Raw genomic sequence first — 17,302 nt, 5'->3', positions numbered from 1 at the left:
CTCCAACCTTAATTGAGGTGTGAGCTACTTTTGGGGGGAAAAAATCTCTGAAGGAACTCCCCCCTCCCCCCAATGCGCGTGCATTCCTGCAAAAGTGGGTGTGGCCTCATAACGATAAGTAATGCCCCTCAGCAGTGCCAGATACACAAATAATGCCCCCAGCAGCACCAGATAAAATGCCCCCCCCCCCGCATGCAGTGCCATCTCTTGCGCCAGCCGCGTCACTTTGCTAGGCCTTGTCTCCCCCTCCTCCTTCTTCCCGAGTACTCCTGCTTGGGGGGCGGAGTTTCACGGAATGACGCGGTTGTGACGTCACGACGCAATCGCATGACAAGAGGAGGGGGAGCCAAGCTAGAAGGAGGAGGCGGCCGGCGCGAGGAAGGAGAGGCGGCCCAAAGAGCGGGAACATCCTCTTCATATGTAAATAGTCTCCCCCCCCCTCTCCTTTCCTTCCCCCCCACTTGACTCTTGCCTGCCGCACTGTATAAAATGGGGACTCTTGCCTGCCGCACTGTATAAAATGGGAACACGTGCCTGCCGTAATATGTGAAATGGGAACTCTTGCCTGCCGTAATGTATAAAATGGGGACTCTTGCCTGCCATAATGTGTAAAATGGGGACACCTGCCTGCCGTACTGTGTAAAATAGGGACTCTTGCCTGCCGCACTGTATGTAAAATGGGGACTCTTGCCTGCTGTACTGTGTAAACTGGGGACTCTTGCCTGCCGTAATGTATAAAATGGGGACTCTTGCCTGCCGTACTGTGTAAAATGGGGACTCTTGCCTGCCGCACTGTGTGTAAAATGGGTACTCTTGCCTGCCGTACTGTGTAAAATGGGGACTCTTGCCTGCCGTACTGTGTAAAATGGGGACTCTTGCCTTCCGCACTGTGTGTAAAATGGGTACTCTTGCCTGCCGTACTGTGTAAAATGGGGACTCTTGCCTGCCGCACTGTGTATAAAATGGGGACTCTTGCCTGCCGTACTGTGTGTAAAATGGGTACTCTTGCCTGCCGTACTGTGTAAAATGGGGACTCTTGCCTACCGCACTGTGTGTAAAATGGGGACTCTTGCCTGCCGTACTGTGTGTAAAATGGGGACTCTTGCCTGCCGTACTGTGTGTAAAATGGGGACTCTTGCCTGCCGTACTGTGTAAAATGGGGACTCTTGCCTGCCGCACTGTGTGTAAAATGGGGACTCTTGCCTGCCGCACTGTGTGTAAAATGGGGACTCTTGCCTGCCGTACTGTGGCCCTCATTCCGAGTCGTTCGCTCGGTAATTTTCATCGCATCGCAGTGAAATTCCGCTTAGTACGCATGCGCAATATTCGCACTGCGACTGCGCCAAGTAATTTAACAATGAAGATAGTATTTTTACTCACGGCTTTTTCTTCGCTCCGGCGATCGTAGTGTGATTGACAGGAAATGGGTGTTACTGGGCGGAAACACGGCATTTTATGGGCGTGTGGATAAAAACGCTACCGTTTCCGGAAAAAACGCAGGAGTGGCCGGAGAAACGGGGGAGTGTCTGAGCGAACGCTGGGTGTGTTTGTGACGTCAAACCAGGAACGACAAGCACTGAACTGATCGCAGATGCCGAGTAAGTCTGAAGCTACTCTGAAACTGCTAAGTAGTTTGTAATCGCAATATTGCGAATACATCGGTCGCAATTTTAAGAAGCTAAGATTCACTCCCAGTAGGCGGCGGCTTAGCGTGTGTAACTCTGCTAAAATCGCCTTGCGAGCGAACAACTCGGAATGAGGGCCCGTGTGTAAAAAGGGGACTCTTGCCTGCCGTACTGTGTAAAATGGGGACTCTTGCCTGCCGCACTGTGTGTAAAATGGGGACTCTTGCCTGCCGTACTGTGTGTAAAATGGGGACTCTTGCCTGCTGTACTGTGTAAAATGGGGACTCTTGCCTGCCGTAATGTATAAAATGGGGACTCTTGCCTGCCGTACTGTGTGTAAAATGGGGACTCTTGCCTGCTGTACTGTGTGAAATGGGAACTCTTGCCTGCCGTAATGTATAAAATGGGAACACGTGCCTGCCATAATGTGTAAAATGGGGACACCTGCCTGCCGTACTGTGTAAAATGGGGACTCTTGCCTGCCGTACTGTGTGTAAAATGGGGACTCTTGCCTGCCGTACTGTGTGTAAAATGGGGACTCTTGCCTGCCGTACTGTGTAAAATGGGGACTCTTGCCTTCCGCACTGTGTGTAAAATGGGGACTCTTGCCTGCCGTACTGTGTAAAATGGGGACTCTTGCCTGCCGTACTGTGTAAAATGGGGACTCTTGCCTGCCGTACTGTGTGTAAAATGGGGACTCTTGCCTGCCGTACTGTGTGTAAAATGGGGACTCTTGCCTGCCGTACTGTGTAAAATGGGGACTTTCCCCCCCCCCCCCCCCCCTGTGGTGGCCATGATGATATCAGATGAGACCAGCTCCATTTTAATAAGGCCACGCCCCCTTGCCGGGAGCCTGTGAGCTGAAGGCTTTTTCTTTTTATAGCTATGGGGGGGGGGGGGGGCGCATTTTTATTTTTTTAATGTCAATGAAGGGGGGGGGGGGGGTATTTTGAAATCTCGCACTGGGAGCCAAATTGGCTAGAAACAGCCCTGCCTGCGCGCATTGTCCGATACAGTGCCCCCATAGTGCTGACCCTTGCTGGCTTCTCCTTCTGCTGCCAGTGCTGCTCCTCCTGTATGAGGGACGGAAGGGGAGGAGAGCGCAGCGCGTGCCTCTTCAGTGAAGTCTGGAGAGCGGCTGCGGTAAGGGTGACAAGAGTCTCCGGCGGCGGCGGGCATTTAAAATATGGTGTCGGTAAGTGAGCCAATCAAAACTTGCGGTCCGGCAGCCAATCAGGTGCCGCCACTGCCTGATTGGGTGACGGCCGGCGTCATATTAATAATGAAGGGAGGAGGAGTGCCAGTGACTGCCCAAGCCCGTGCGCTCTGTGAGCTACCGAAAATACTACGGCGAGCTGCGGGTTGGAGATCACTGCTCTAGTGCGTTCCCATCTTCATGATCCGTTGTCTCCGCACCAGAGTAATGCTGAGTTGCTCCAGTGATTTGAATCCACCGCTGCTCCTCACATACTGAATTGTCAGGGACTACCTGGCCTCCAATAATTCACCATATCCATCATCATCATCAGATCACAAACGCACCAGCCCCTTCTCCGGTGCAATATCCATCAGATCACAGACAAATGTACACGAGAGTCACACTGCACATCCAGCAAGTTCATCCACACACGTGACCGCTCCGTTACCATCCAGGTATTCCTGGTCAGCTGCAACGGTCAGTCAGTATTGTCTGTGGATACGTGCGCTCGGATCAGTAGTGTGCACAATAACACATGGCGCCAGCAGGTTAGAACATTAGGAAAAGGTTATTTGTACTGAGACTTTTTGCAGTTTTGGCTACGTACCCCCTGAAATTCCAGGTTCCGTAAACATGTATTCGGTCTGCCCTCCTTGACTATGGGGATTTCTTACCAACTAATGCACAAATGGAAAGTAAAATGTTTGACGTTAAACAATAAAGGAAAATGTTGCACTTTCTGCCGTTGCTTGCCGCACACTTCCACTTTGTTATATTGTGAAATGCAATGAACAATCCCAGGATAGTTTGTCATTAAGCTGCAATCATATATGTGCATTCTAGCAGGTTCCACTCTATCACCCTGAAGAGAATTTCTATTTTTCTTTTTCTCATAGTGTTACCCGAATCTTTTACCAGAGAGGTAGCAGTGTTTGTCTGGAGCAGCAGTGCCCAGCTAGGTCAGTCACTGACTATTCCAGAGAGACCCTAAGTCGCAGTATTCCGCCCTCCAATCTCACACAGATCTGAATGTTTCATTTCATTGCACATTACGCGGCGGATAAACAAATCTTCACTATTTCAGTTGTTTTCCTTACAATTTGTCACAAACGTTACACCGTACATAAGTCTGGTCAATTCGTGAACTTCTGATAACAAACGGGGAGAGTCTCTGGTAAAAATGGCCGATGTTCAGCACATACAGGAGAAATGTTTCCTTGGCGTGTGAGTTCCTTTGACCAGTCCTTGTCCTCTATTTCTCTTACGTCCTAGAGGATGCTGGGGACTCCAAAAGGACCATGGGGTATAGACGGGATCCGCAGGAGCTTGGGCACACTGAAAAGACTTTGACTGGGTGTGAAGTGGCTCCTCCCTCTATGCCCCTCCTCCAGACCCCAGTTAGACTTTGTGCCCAGGACTGACTGGACACTCACTAGGGGAGCTCTCCTGAGTTTCTCTAGAAAAGACTTTATGTTAGGTTTTTTATTTTCAGGGAGACCTGCTGGCTACAGGCTCCCTGCATCGTGGGACTGAGGGGGGAGAAGCAGAGCTACTTCTTCTTAGTTAAGGGCTCTGCTTCTCGGCTAATGGACACCATTAACTCCAGAGGGTTCGATCACTTGATGCGCCTAGCTGCTCGTTCCCGGAGCCGCGCCGCACCCCCCTCATAGAAGCCAGAAGAAAGAAGTCAGGTGAGTATGAGAAGACAGAAGACTTCAGTGACGGCAGAAGACTCCAGTAACGGAAGGTACAGCGCAGCGGTAACGCTGTGCTCCATGCTCCCACCCACATCACCAACGGTATTTACTGGGTGCAGTGCGCTGGGGGGGGGGGGGGGGGGGCACCCTGGGCAGCATGTTACTGGAGTTTTGGGGCTGGCAGAGAGTTTTTCCAGAAACCCCCGCCGGCATTTTTCATTTTTAAATTTGGCGGGCCGAAGCGCGCCGGGAAGGGGCGGAGCTTCGTCCTGCGGCTCACAGGCGCCATCTTCTCCTTTAACACGCGGCTGAAGGGAGACGCTGCCAGACCTCCACATTCCTCAGACAAGTAACGGGGAGATATTCAGAAGGGGGGGGGGGGGGGCGCAGTGTGGTACTTATTATCATTACAAAGCAGCGCTGGGTACATAAATCTTTTCTTGGGCTATATGGGCGCTGGGGTGTGAGCTGGCATACTTCCTCTGTGTCCTCTATCTGGGCTTCATTGTGGGCCTGTCACCTAGCTGGGACGTTCTGTGTGTTGTTGTGTGTCGGTACTATGTGTCGGCATGTCTGAGGCTGAATGTTATTCACCAGAGGAGGTTATTGGGGGAGCGGATGCGGGGCTGGATTTGGGACTGTCGACGCAGCCGACACCTGATTTACTCGCATTGCTCAGTACGATAAATTGGAATGTTGCTTCTTTATCAAAGAGGTTAGATAAGTCTGAGTCACAGACGCAGGTGTGGAAAAAGTCCATGGAAGAGGCTTTGTCTCAGGTTCAGACCCCATCTGGGTCGCAAAAGCGTCCGTTTAATCAGGTGGTAGATACTGATACCGACACGGACTCTGATTCCGAGGTCGACTTCACTGAGGCAGCGTTACATCCACGTTTAATTAAGAGTATTCAGTACATGATTGTGGCTATAAAAGATGTTTTACACATTTCTGATGAACCTGCGGTACAGGAAACAAGGATTTTCTTGTTCAAGGGAAAAAAAACGGAGGTGAAATTTCCCCCCTCTCATGAAATGAATACTCTTTGTGAAAAGGCTTGGGAGTCGCCGGACAAGAGGTGGCAGATTCCCAAGAGGATTTACATGGCGTATCCTTTCCCCTCTGATGACAGGGAAATATGGGAGGCGTCTCCAAATGTTGACAAAGATCTATCTCGTTTGTCTAAGAAAGTGGCGCTTCCGTCTCCTGACACGGCAGCTCTCAAGGATCCGGAGGATCGCAAGCTGGAGACGTCTCTGAAGTCCATTTTCGCTAATTCGGGTGCATTGCTCAGACCTGCTGTGGTGTCGGTATGGGTGAGTAGTGCTATTGCTAAATGGGCTGAGAATTTAGCTAATGATATGGATATGCTTGATAAAGATAATGTTCTTTTGACTCTCGGTTATATTAAGGACGCTGCAGATTACCTGAAGGATGCGGCGAGGGATGTCTGTCTCTTGGGTTCAAGAACCAATGCCATGTCGATATCAGCCAGGAGGGCGTTGTGGATCCATCAATGGAACGCTGATGCCGACTCCAAGAGGTCTATGGAAGCGCTACCCTTTAAAGGAACTGTCTTGTTTGGGGACGGCTTGGCTGACCTGGTCTCGACCGCGACTGCGGGTAAGTCCTCTTTTCTTCCTTATGTTCCCACGCAACAGAAAAAGACACCACATCAGCAGATGCAGTCCTTTCATCACAATAAATACAGGCGTGGAAAAGGTTCGTCCTTCCTCGCTTCAAAAGGTATAGGAAGGGGAAGGAAACCTCCTGCAGTATCAGGCGCCCAGGACCAAAAGTCCTCCCCTGCTTCTACCAAGTCCACCGCATGACGCTGGGCCTTCCCTTGTGGAGTCCGGACCGGTGGGGGGCCGTCTACGAATATTCAGTCAGGTCTGGATTCAATCAGACCTGGATCCTTGGGTCCTAGAGATTGTGTCTCAGGGATACAAACTGGAGTTTCAGGAGATGCCCCCTCACCGGTTCTTAATTTCGGCATTACCAGTAGCTCTTCCGGACAGGGAGGTGGTGCTGGCAGCGATACAAAAATTGTGTCTACAGAGGGTCATTGTTCCCGTTCCCTCGTCCCAGCGGGGGGAGGGGTTCTACTCGAGCCTTTTTGTTGTGCCGAAACCGGACAGTTCGGTCAGACCAATTCTAAATCTAAAATCCCTCAATCCATACTTGAAAGTTTTCAAGTTCAAGATGGAATCCCTTCGAGTGGTAATTGCCAGCCTGGAAGGGGGGGATTTTATGGCGTCAGTCGACATAAAGGATGCCTACTTACATGTCCCGATATATCCTTCGCATCAGGCCTTCCTCAGGTTTACGATACAGGATTCTCATTACCAATTTCAGACGTTGCCGTTTGGGCTCTCCACGGCTCCGAGGATTTTCACCAAAGTCATGGCGGAAATGATGGTTCTCATTCGCAAACAAGGGGTTACAATTATCCCGTACTTGGACGATCTCCTGATAAAGGCGAGGTCCAAGGAACGATTGCTGAAAAGTGTAGATTTGTCACTGTCGGTTCTGCGACAGCACGGTTGGGTACTCAATTTGCCAAAATCTCAGTTGATTCCGACCACTTGGCTGCCTTTTCTGGGCATGATTCTGGATACGGATTTATAGAAAGTATTTCTTCCAGAAGAAAAGGCTCTGGAACTGCAGGTCAGGAAACTTCTGAGGCCGACGAGTGTGTCAATCCATTACTGTACTCGGGTTCTGGGGAAGATGGTTGCGGCGTACGAAGCCATTCCATTTGGCAGGTTTCATGCCCGGGTGTTTCAGTGGGACTTGCTGAGCAAATGGTCCGGGTCTCACCTGCACATGCACCGGAAGATAAGTCTATCTCCCAGAGCCAGAATTTCTCTCCTGTGGTGGCTACAAGATCATCACCTCCTAGGGGGACGCCGGTTCCGTATCCAGGATTGGGTGCTTCTAACAACAAATGCAAGTCTCTGGGGCTGGGGCGCAGTCACCCAAGGAAGAAACTTCCAGGGGAAATGGTCGCTCCAGGAAGCCTGTCTCCACATAAATGTTCTTGAGTTAAGAGCCATTTACAGCGGCCTGCTGCAAGCAAGAAGCCTTCTTCAGGGTCGACCTGTCCTGGTACAGTCAGACAACATCACAGCGGTGGCGCATATAAACCGTCAAGGCGGAACAAGGAGCAGAGCGGCAATGGCGGAGGCCACAAGAATCCTTCGCTGGGCGGAACAACACGTGAGCGCCCTGTCAGCAGTCTTCCTACCGGGAGTGGACAACTGGGAAGCAGATTTCCTCAGCAGGCACGATCTCCATCCGGGAGAGTGGGCTCTTCACCAAGAGGTATTTGCAGAGGTGACAAAACATTGGGGAATTCCGTTGATCAACATGATGGCGTCTCGTCTCAACAAGAAGCTCCCGAGGTATTGTTCCAGGTCAAGGGACCCCCAAGCCAGTGCAGTCGATGCCCTGGTGTCTCCGTGGGTTTTCCAGTCGGTGTATGTGTTCCCTCCACTTCCTCTCATTCCAAAGGTACTGGGGATCATTCGACGAGCAAGGGTTCAGGCGATTCTCGTCGTTCCAGATTGGCCAAGAAGGGCCTGGTACCCGGATCTTCAGGAATTACTGGTGGAAGATCCTTGGCTGCTTCCTCTAAGAGAGGACCTGTTGTTGCAGGGTCCGTGCGTGTTTCCAGACTTACCGTGGCTGTGTTTGATGGCATGGAGGTTGAGCGCCAGACCTTAGCTCGTAAGGGTATTCCCAGGGAGGTCATTCCAACTCTCATTAAGGCTAGGAAGGAGGTTACGGCGAAGCATTATCACTGTATTTGGAGAAAGTATGTTTCCTGGTGTGAGTCTAAAATGGCTCCTGCAGAAGATTTTCACTTGGGTCGCTTTCTCCACTTTTTCCAGGCGGGAGTGGATGCAGGCCTGAAATTGGGTTCCATCAAAGTGCAGATTTCGGCTTTGTCTATTTTCTTTCAAAAAGAGTTAGCTGTCCTCCCAGAGGTTCAGACTTTTGTGAAAGGAGTAATGCATATCAATCCTCCGTTTGTGCCTCCTGTAGCTCCATGGGACCTTGATGTAGTCTTACGGTTTCTCATGTCTTCCTGGTTTGAACCTTTGCATGAGGTTGAGTTGAAATTTCTCACTTGGAAGGTAGTTATGCTATTGGCACTGGCGTCTGCCAGGCGGGTGTCAGAGTTGGCGGCCTTATCTCATAAAAGCCCGTACTTGATTTTTCATTCGGATAGGGCGGAATTGAGGACTCGTCAACAATTTCTACCGAAAGTGGTTTTTTCATTTCACATTAACCAACCTATTGTGGTCCCGGTGGCTACGGAAGCTGTGGCGATTCCAAAATCTCTGGATGTTGTAAGAGCGTTGAAGATCTACGTCGCCAGAACGGCTGTTGCCAGGAAAACTGAGGCGCTGTTAGTCCTGTATGCTTCCAACAAGATTGGTCATCCTGCTTCAAAACAGACTATTGCACGCTGGATTTGTAGTACGATTCAGCAGGCTCATTCTTCGGCCGGACTACCGGTGCCAAAGTCAGTAAAAGCCCATTCTACCAGGAAAGTGGGCTCATCTTGGGCGGCTGCCCGAGGCGTCTCGGCGTTACAGCTTTGCCGAGCAGCTACTTGGTCGGGTTCAAACACTTTTGCTAAGTTCTATAAGTTTGATACCCTGGCCGATGAGGACCTCATGTTTGCTCAGTCGGTGCTGCAGAGTCGTCCGCACTCTCCCGCCCGTTCTGGAGCTTTGGTATAATCCCCATGGTCCTTACGGAGTCCCCAGCATCCTCTAGGACGTGAGAGAAAATAGGATTTTGGTACTTACCGGTAAATCCTTTTCTCCTAGTCCGTAGAGGATGCTGGGCGCCCTTCCCAGTGCGGACTGTTACTTGCAGTGTTTTCGTGCTGGTTAAATTAGTTTATACACGGGTTGTATATTTTTGTTTCAGCTTGTTGCTGGTGTTAATTCATACTGTTATCTGGTTTACTGTTACTCCGGTTGTACGGTATGTTGTGGTGTGGGCTGGTATGTTTGTAGCACTTAGTTTAAACAAAAATCTTTTCCTTGAAATGTCCGTCTCTCCTGGGCACAGTTCCTATAACTGAGGTCTGGAGGAGGGGCATAGAGGGAGGAGCCAGTTCACACCCAGATTAAGTCTTTTAAGTGTGCCTGCGGATCCCGTCTATACCCCATGGTCCTTTTGGAGTCCCCAGCATTCTCTACGGAATAGGAGAAAAGGATTTACCGGTAAGTACCAAAATCCTATTTTCACCAGAGCAGTCTCACAATGTATCCAGTCCTCATCCCTGGTGTCACACGCATACAACTCTTTTTGTTGTATAAAATGTCATTGGAATTGATATTTTATTTATTTAGTGTCGTTTTATGTTTGTAGGCCCATCTCAGGAGGCATTTGTTATGTTGCCAATACAATAGCTGTGGGAAATAATGAGCGGTTGTCATGATAAAGGCGGCAGATTACTGGATAACTTACACATTTAGTTTTTTCATTATCACAATAATTCCGTTTGTATCAAATCAAGGCTTTAGTTTTGGCTGACCTGTAGATCCAATAAGCCGTGAATCAAAATGAAACATTATTACGTTCTGTTCAGGCTGTTGGGCATATTCTGAGCCATTGCGATCACCGTTATTCTCTGGCCTCATGTTTCACCGTCATGGAAGTACAAGACAAGTATTTACTCATAAAAAAAGAAATGTTTTTTTAAAAAAAAGCAACAATTATATTTATATATTTTTTCTTACCCATCATTATAATGGTATGATGGAAATTTGCTAGGTCATTATTGAATGCTAGTAGAACGATTATTGACAACCGTGTTAGCGTCAGCTAAATAGACAAAGGAAATGTAAAAACTATTCAGACATGTCCCCAATTATCTCTAAACTCCTGTGCACACGCTTATGGGCCCTACACACTGCGCGATATGAGTGAAAGATATGAACGATAATGAGATACCGTTCATATCTTTCAGTGTGGAGGCCCCGCACTCGTTCATCGCTGGTGCCCCGTCGCCTGTGCATGCAGGCCAATATGTACGATCTCATCCATATTTGCCTGCACATCTATGGAGCCGGGTGACAGGGGGAATGAAGAAACTTTACTGCCCCCTCCGCCGCCGGGTCGGCCGTATCCGCCGTCAGTCAGCTCGGCAGTGGATCGCTCAATGTGTAGGGCCCATTAGGCTTGTAAAATGCAATCAATCATATTAATCCTATAGTGTAATAAGATCAGAGGTTTTATCGTTTTGTTGTAGAATAGGGAAATGATCGCGATTTCCAATCCGCACTATGTACTTCCTAAAATGTTTCTGTTTCTTCTAGGAACAAAAATGGATTCAAGAAACGGAAGTTGACCAAGTATGTTCCTAGTTCATCCTCATGATCTGTGACGTTCTGAACCCTCTGTCTGAGAGCAGAGTCTTCATAGAATCCCATAATACACCATTCCGCTACTGTACTTGTGGGGTTCTGTCTGTATGACTATCACCAGCGCTATGTAGGCATTTATTATTGGGTGATTATATATGACCACTCCAACTTAAACCAGTAGCATCAAGCATATATTATATCACGTCACAGCCATATATTATATCACGTCACAGCCATATATTATATCACGTCACAGCCCATATATTATATCACGTCACAGCCCATATATTATATCACGTCACAGCCATATATTCTATCACGTCACAGCCCATATATTATATCACGTCACAGCCCATATATTATATCACGTCACAGCCATATATTATATCACGTCACAGCCCATATATTATATCACGTCACAGCCATATATTATATCACGTCACAGCCATATATTATATCACGTCACAGCCATATATTATATCACGTCACAGCCCATATATTATATCACGTGACAGCCATATATTCTATCACGTCACAGCCCATATATTATATCACGTCACAGCCATATATTATATCACGTCACAGCCCATATATTATATCACATCACAGCCATATATTATATCACGTCACAGCCCATATATTATATCACGTCACAGCCATATATTATATCACGTCACAGCCATATATTATATCACGTCACAGCCCATATATTATATCACATCACAGCCATATATTATATCACGTCACAGCCATATATTATATTGTCACCCACATTGTACTACTAGCATTGTCACCCGCATTGTACTACTGGCATTGTCACCCGCATTGTACTACTGCCATTGTCACCCGCATTGTACTACTGCCATTGTCACCTGCATTGTACTACTAGCATTGTCACCCGCATTGTACTACTGGCATTGTCACCCGCATTGTACTACTGGCATTGTCACCCACATTGTACTACTGCCATTGTCACCCGCATTGTACTACTGCCATTGTCACCCGCATTGTACTACTGCCATTGTCACCCACATTGTACTACTAGCATTATCGCCCCCATTGTACTGCTGGCATTGTCGCCCCCATTGTACTGCTGGCATTGTCGCCCCCATTGTACTGCTGGCATTGTCGCCCCCATTGTACTGCTGGTATTGTCGCCCCCATTGTACTGCTGGCATTGTCGCCCCCATTGTACTACTAGCATTGTCGCCCCCATTGTACTGCTGGCATTGTCACCCGCATTGTACTACTGCCATTGTCACCCACATTGTACTACTAGCATTATCGCCCCCATTGTACTGCTGGCATTGTCGCCCCCATTGTACTGCTGGCATTGTCGCCCCCATTGTACTGCTGGCATTGTCGCCCCCATTGTACTGCTGGCATTGTCGCCCCCATTGTACTACTAGCATTGTCACCCGCATAGTACTACTAGCATTATCGCCCGCATTGTACTGCTGGCATTGTCACCCGCATTGTACTACTAGCATTATCGCCCACATTGTACTACTAGCATTGTCACCCGCATTGTTCTACTAGCATTGTCACCCGCATTGTACTACTAGCATTGTCACCCGCATTGTACTACTAGCATTGTCACCCGCATTGTGCTACTGGCATTGTCACCCGCATTGTACTACTGCCATTGTCACCCGCATTGTACTACTAGCATTGTCACCCGCATTGTACTACTGCCATTGTCACCCGCATTGTACTACTGCCATTGTCACCCGCATTGTACTACTGCCATTGTCACCCGCATTGTACTACTGCCATTGTCACCCACATTGTACTACTAGCATTGTCACCCACATTGTACTACCAGCATTGTCACCCGCATTGTACTACCAGCATTGTCACCCACATTGTACTACCAGCATTGTCACCCACATTGTACTACCAGCATTGTCCCCCACATTGTACTACTAGCATTGTCACCCGCATTGTACTACTGCCATTGTCACCCGCATTGTACTACTGCCATTGTCACCCGCATTGTACTACTGCCATTGTCACCCGCATTGTACTACTGCCATTGTCACCCACATTGTACTACTAGCATTATCGCCCCCATTGTACTGCTGGCATTGTCGCCCCCATTGTACTGCTGGCATTGTCGCCCCCATTGTACTGCTGGCATTGTCGCCCCCATTGTACTGCTGGCATTGTCGCCCCCATTGTACTACTAGCATTGTCACCCGCATAGTACTACTAGCATTATCGCCCGCATTGTACTGCTGGCATTGTCACCCGCATTGTACTACTAGCATTATCGCCCACATTGTACTACTAGCATTGTCACCCGCATTGTTCTACTAGCATTGTCACCCGCATTGTACTACTAGCATTGTCACCCGCATTGTACTACTAGCATTGTCACCCGCATTGTGCTACTGGCATTGTCACCCGCATTGTACTACTGCCATTGTCACCCGCATTGTACTACTGCCATTGTCACCCGCATTGTACTACTAGCATTGTCACCCGCATTGTACTACTGCCATTGTCACCCGCATTGTACTACTGCCATTGTCACCCGCATTGTACTACTGCCATTGTCACCCGCATTGTACTACTGCCATTGTCACCCACATTGTACTACTAGCATTGTCACCCACATTGTACTACCAGCATTGTCACCCGCATTGTACTACCAGCATTGTCACCCACATTGTACTACCAGCATTGTCACCCACATTGTACTACCAGCATTGTCCCCCACATTGTACTACTAGCATTGTCACCCGCATTGTACTACTGCCATTGTCACCCGCATTGTACTACTGCCATTGTCACCCGCATTGTACTACTGCCATTGTCACCCGCATTGTACTACTGCCATTGTCACCCACATTGTACTACTAGCATTGTCACCCACATTGTACTACCAGCATTGTCACCCGCATTGTACTACCAGCATTGTCACCCACATTGTACTACCAGCATTGTCACCCACATTGTACTACCAGCATTGTCCCCCACATTGTACTACTAGCATTGTCACCCGCATTGTACTACTGCCATTGTCACCCGCATTGTACTACTGCCATTGTCACCCGCATTGTACTACTGCCATTGTCACCCGCATTGTACTACTGCCATTGTCACCCACATTGTACTACTAGCATTGTCACCCACATTGTACTACCAGCATTGTCACCCGCATTGTACTACCAGCATTGTCACCCACATTGTACTACCAGCATTGTCCCCCACATTGTACTACTAGCATTGTCACCCGCATAGTACTACTAGCATTATCGCCCGCATTGTACTGCTGGCATTGTCACCCGCATTGTACTACTAGCATTATCGCCCACATTGTACTACTAGCATTGTCACCCGCATTGTTCTACTAGCATTGTCACCCGCATTGTACTACTAGCATTGTCACCCGCATTGTACTACTAGCATTGTCACCCGCATTGTGCTACTGGCATTGTCACCCGCATTGTACTACTGCCATTGTCACCCGCATTGTACTACTAGCATTGTCACCCGCATTGTACTACTGCCATTGTCACCCGCATTGTACTACTGCCATTGTCACCCGCATTGTACTACTGCCATTGTCACCCGCATTGTACTACTGCCATTGTCACCCACATTGTACTACTAGCATTGTCACCCACATTGTACTACCAGCATTGTCACCCGCATTGTACTACCAGCATTGTCACCCACATTGTACTACCAGCATTGTCACCCACATTGTACTACCAGCATTGTCCCCCACATTGTACTACTAGCATTGTCACCCGCATTGTACTACTGCCATTGTCACCCGCATTGTACTACTGCCATTGTCACCCGCATTGTACTACTGCCATTGTCACCCGCATTGTACTACTGCCATTGTCACCCACATTGTACTACTAGCATTATCGCCCCCATTGTACTGCTGGCATTGTCGCCCCCATTGTACTGCTGGCATTGTCGCCCCCATTGTACTGCTGGCATTGTCGCCCCCATTGTACTGCTGGCATTGTCGCCCCCATTGTACTACTAGCATTGTCACCCGCATAGTACTACTAGCATTATCGCCCGCATTGTACTGCTGGCATTGTCACCCGCATTGTACTACTAGCATTATCGCCCACATTGTACTACTAGCATTGTCACCCGCATTGTTCTACTAGCATTGTCACCCGCATTGTACTACTAGCATTGTCACCCGCATTGTACTACTAGCATTGTCACCCGCATTGTGCTACTGGCATTGTCACCCGCATTGTACTACTGCCATTGTCACCCGCATTGTACTACTGCCATTGTCACCCGCATTGTACTACTAGCATTGTCACCCGCATTGTACTACTGCCATTGTCACCCGCATTGTACTACTGCCATTGTCACCCGCATTGTACTACTGCCATTGTCACCCGCATTGTACTACTGCCATTGTCACCCACATTGTACTACTAGCATTGTCACCCACATTGTACTACCAGCATTGTCACCCGCATTGTACTACCAGCATTGTCACCCACATTGTACTACCAGCATTGTCACCCACATTGTACTACCAGCATTGTCCCCCACATTGTACTACTAGCATTGTCACCCGCATTGTACTACTGCCATTGTCACCCGCATTGTACTACTGCCATTGTCACCCGCATTGTACTACTGCCATTGTCACCCGCATTGTACTACTGCCATTGTCACCCACATTGTACTACTAGCATTGTCACCCACATTGTACTACCAGCATTGTCACCCGCATTGTACTACCAGCATTGTCACCCACATTGTACTACCAGCATTGTCCCCCACATTGTACTACTAGCATTGTCACCCGCATTGTACTACTAGCATTGTCACCCACATTGTACTACTAGCATTGTCACCCGCATTGTACTACTAGCATTGTCACCCACATCTCTCTGCTTTCTTGTATACACAGTGGCATAACTAGAAATTTTTCTCCCCCAAGCCAAAACATTCTTTGGCGCCCCACCCCCCATAATTGCCACTAGTAAATCGATGATTCTGCGCGCCTCTGTACTTGTATGCAGGGGGTAATACTTGTTGCTAGGGCTGTGCTCCCAGTGCCACATATACCCCCTCAGTGCCAGTTACACATATAACCCCAGTGCCAAACATGCCCCACAGTGCCAAATATGCCCCCCCCAGTGCCAGTTACACATATATCCCCAGTGCCAAACATGCCCCCCAGTGCCAAATATGCCCCCCCCCCAGTGCCAGGTACACATATACCCCCAGTGCCAAACATACCCCCCAGTGCCAGGTACAAATATACCCCCCAGTGCCAAATATGCCCCCCCCCCAGTGCCAAACATGCCTCCCCAGTGCTGGGTACAGATATACCCCCCAATGCCAAATATGCCCCCCCCTCCAGTGCCAAATATGCCCCCCCAGTGCCAGGTACACCCCCCCCCCCCCACCCGGCCGGGCTCCCCCGCTGCTGTGCGTTTTGGGAAGGACATGGAGGGCATAGTGCGCGCCTCTCCTGTGTATCCCTCCTGTGTCTCCAGCGGTGTGTCTGGCAAATGAAGTGCCGGTTCATGAGCCAATCAGAGCTCCCGAACCGTCACTTCATTTAATAGATACGGCGCTGCCGCCGGAGACCCAGGAGGGACACTGTGCCCCCGAAGCCCTACGCCTCCAAGCGATGGCAGTGGCTGCGGGGCCCTAGTTACGCCACTGCATTAGTACCCTTGTTCATGCTGTACAGATGGTTGAACATATGCAGTTACATGCAGCTTCTTTTTCTAACATTTGCTACACAACTGTATACAACTGAGCCTGGACAAAATCACATATTTCCTACACATAAGTTTTACTTATCAGTATCTACCAATACAAATAGCAGAATTATTAATAAATAACGAAGAGCAAATGTAAATATTAGTTAGAATTCTTATACCGCATGCTCATGGACTGAAGCCACATTGCACAACCACGGGACAGGCTTATACCGCATGCTCATGGACTGAAGCCACATTGCACAACCACGGGACAGGCTTATACCGCATGCTCATGGACTGAAGCCACATTGCACAACCACGGGAAGGCTTATACTGCATGCTCATGGACTGAAGCCACATTGCACAACCATGGGACAGGCTTATACCGCATGCTCATGGACTGAAGCCACATGGCACAACCACGGGACAGGCATATACCGCATGCTCATGGACTGAAGCCACATGGCACAACCACAGGACAGGCTTATACCGCATGCTCATGGACTGAAGCCACATTGCACAACCACGGGACAGGCTTATACCGCATGCTCATGGACTGAAGCCACATTGCACAACCACGGGACAGGCTTATACCGCATACTCATGGACTGAAGCCACATTGCACAACCACGGGACAGGCTTATACCGCATGCACATGGACTAAAGCCACATTGCACAACCA

At 49.0% G+C, this 17,302-nt stretch overlaps 1 protein-coding gene across 3 annotated transcripts in view; it reads left to right on the top strand.

The window, feature by feature from the left end:
* Positions 1-17,302, top strand: part of PTPRO (protein tyrosine phosphatase receptor type O) — a 698,190-nt gene that overhangs the window by 501,411 nt on the left and 179,477 nt on the right. For 2 of the 3 annotated variants that reach the window (XR_010179771.1, XM_063929452.1), the window contains exons 14-15: positions 3,720-3,782; positions 10,862-10,897. Coding sequence is in view for 2 of the 3 variants with exons in the window: in XM_063929452.1 (XP_063785522.1) it covers positions 3,720-3,782; positions 10,862-10,897 (99 nt within the window). In the remaining variant the exon portion in view is untranslated. The remainder of the gene's footprint in view (positions 1-3,719; positions 3,783-10,861; positions 10,898-17,302) is intronic. The other variant, XM_063929453.1, reaches the window with a different exon arrangement.

The sequence above is a fragment of the Pseudophryne corroboree genome, chromosome 6 (assembly GCF_028390025.1).
Source record: "Pseudophryne corroboree isolate aPseCor3 chromosome 6, aPseCor3.hap2, whole genome shotgun sequence".
NCBI lineage: Eukaryota > Metazoa > Chordata > Amphibia > Anura > Myobatrachidae > Pseudophryne > Pseudophryne corroboree.
The sequence above is the reverse complement of the archived record's forward strand: the minus strand, read 5'-3'. Positions and strand labels throughout refer to the sequence as shown.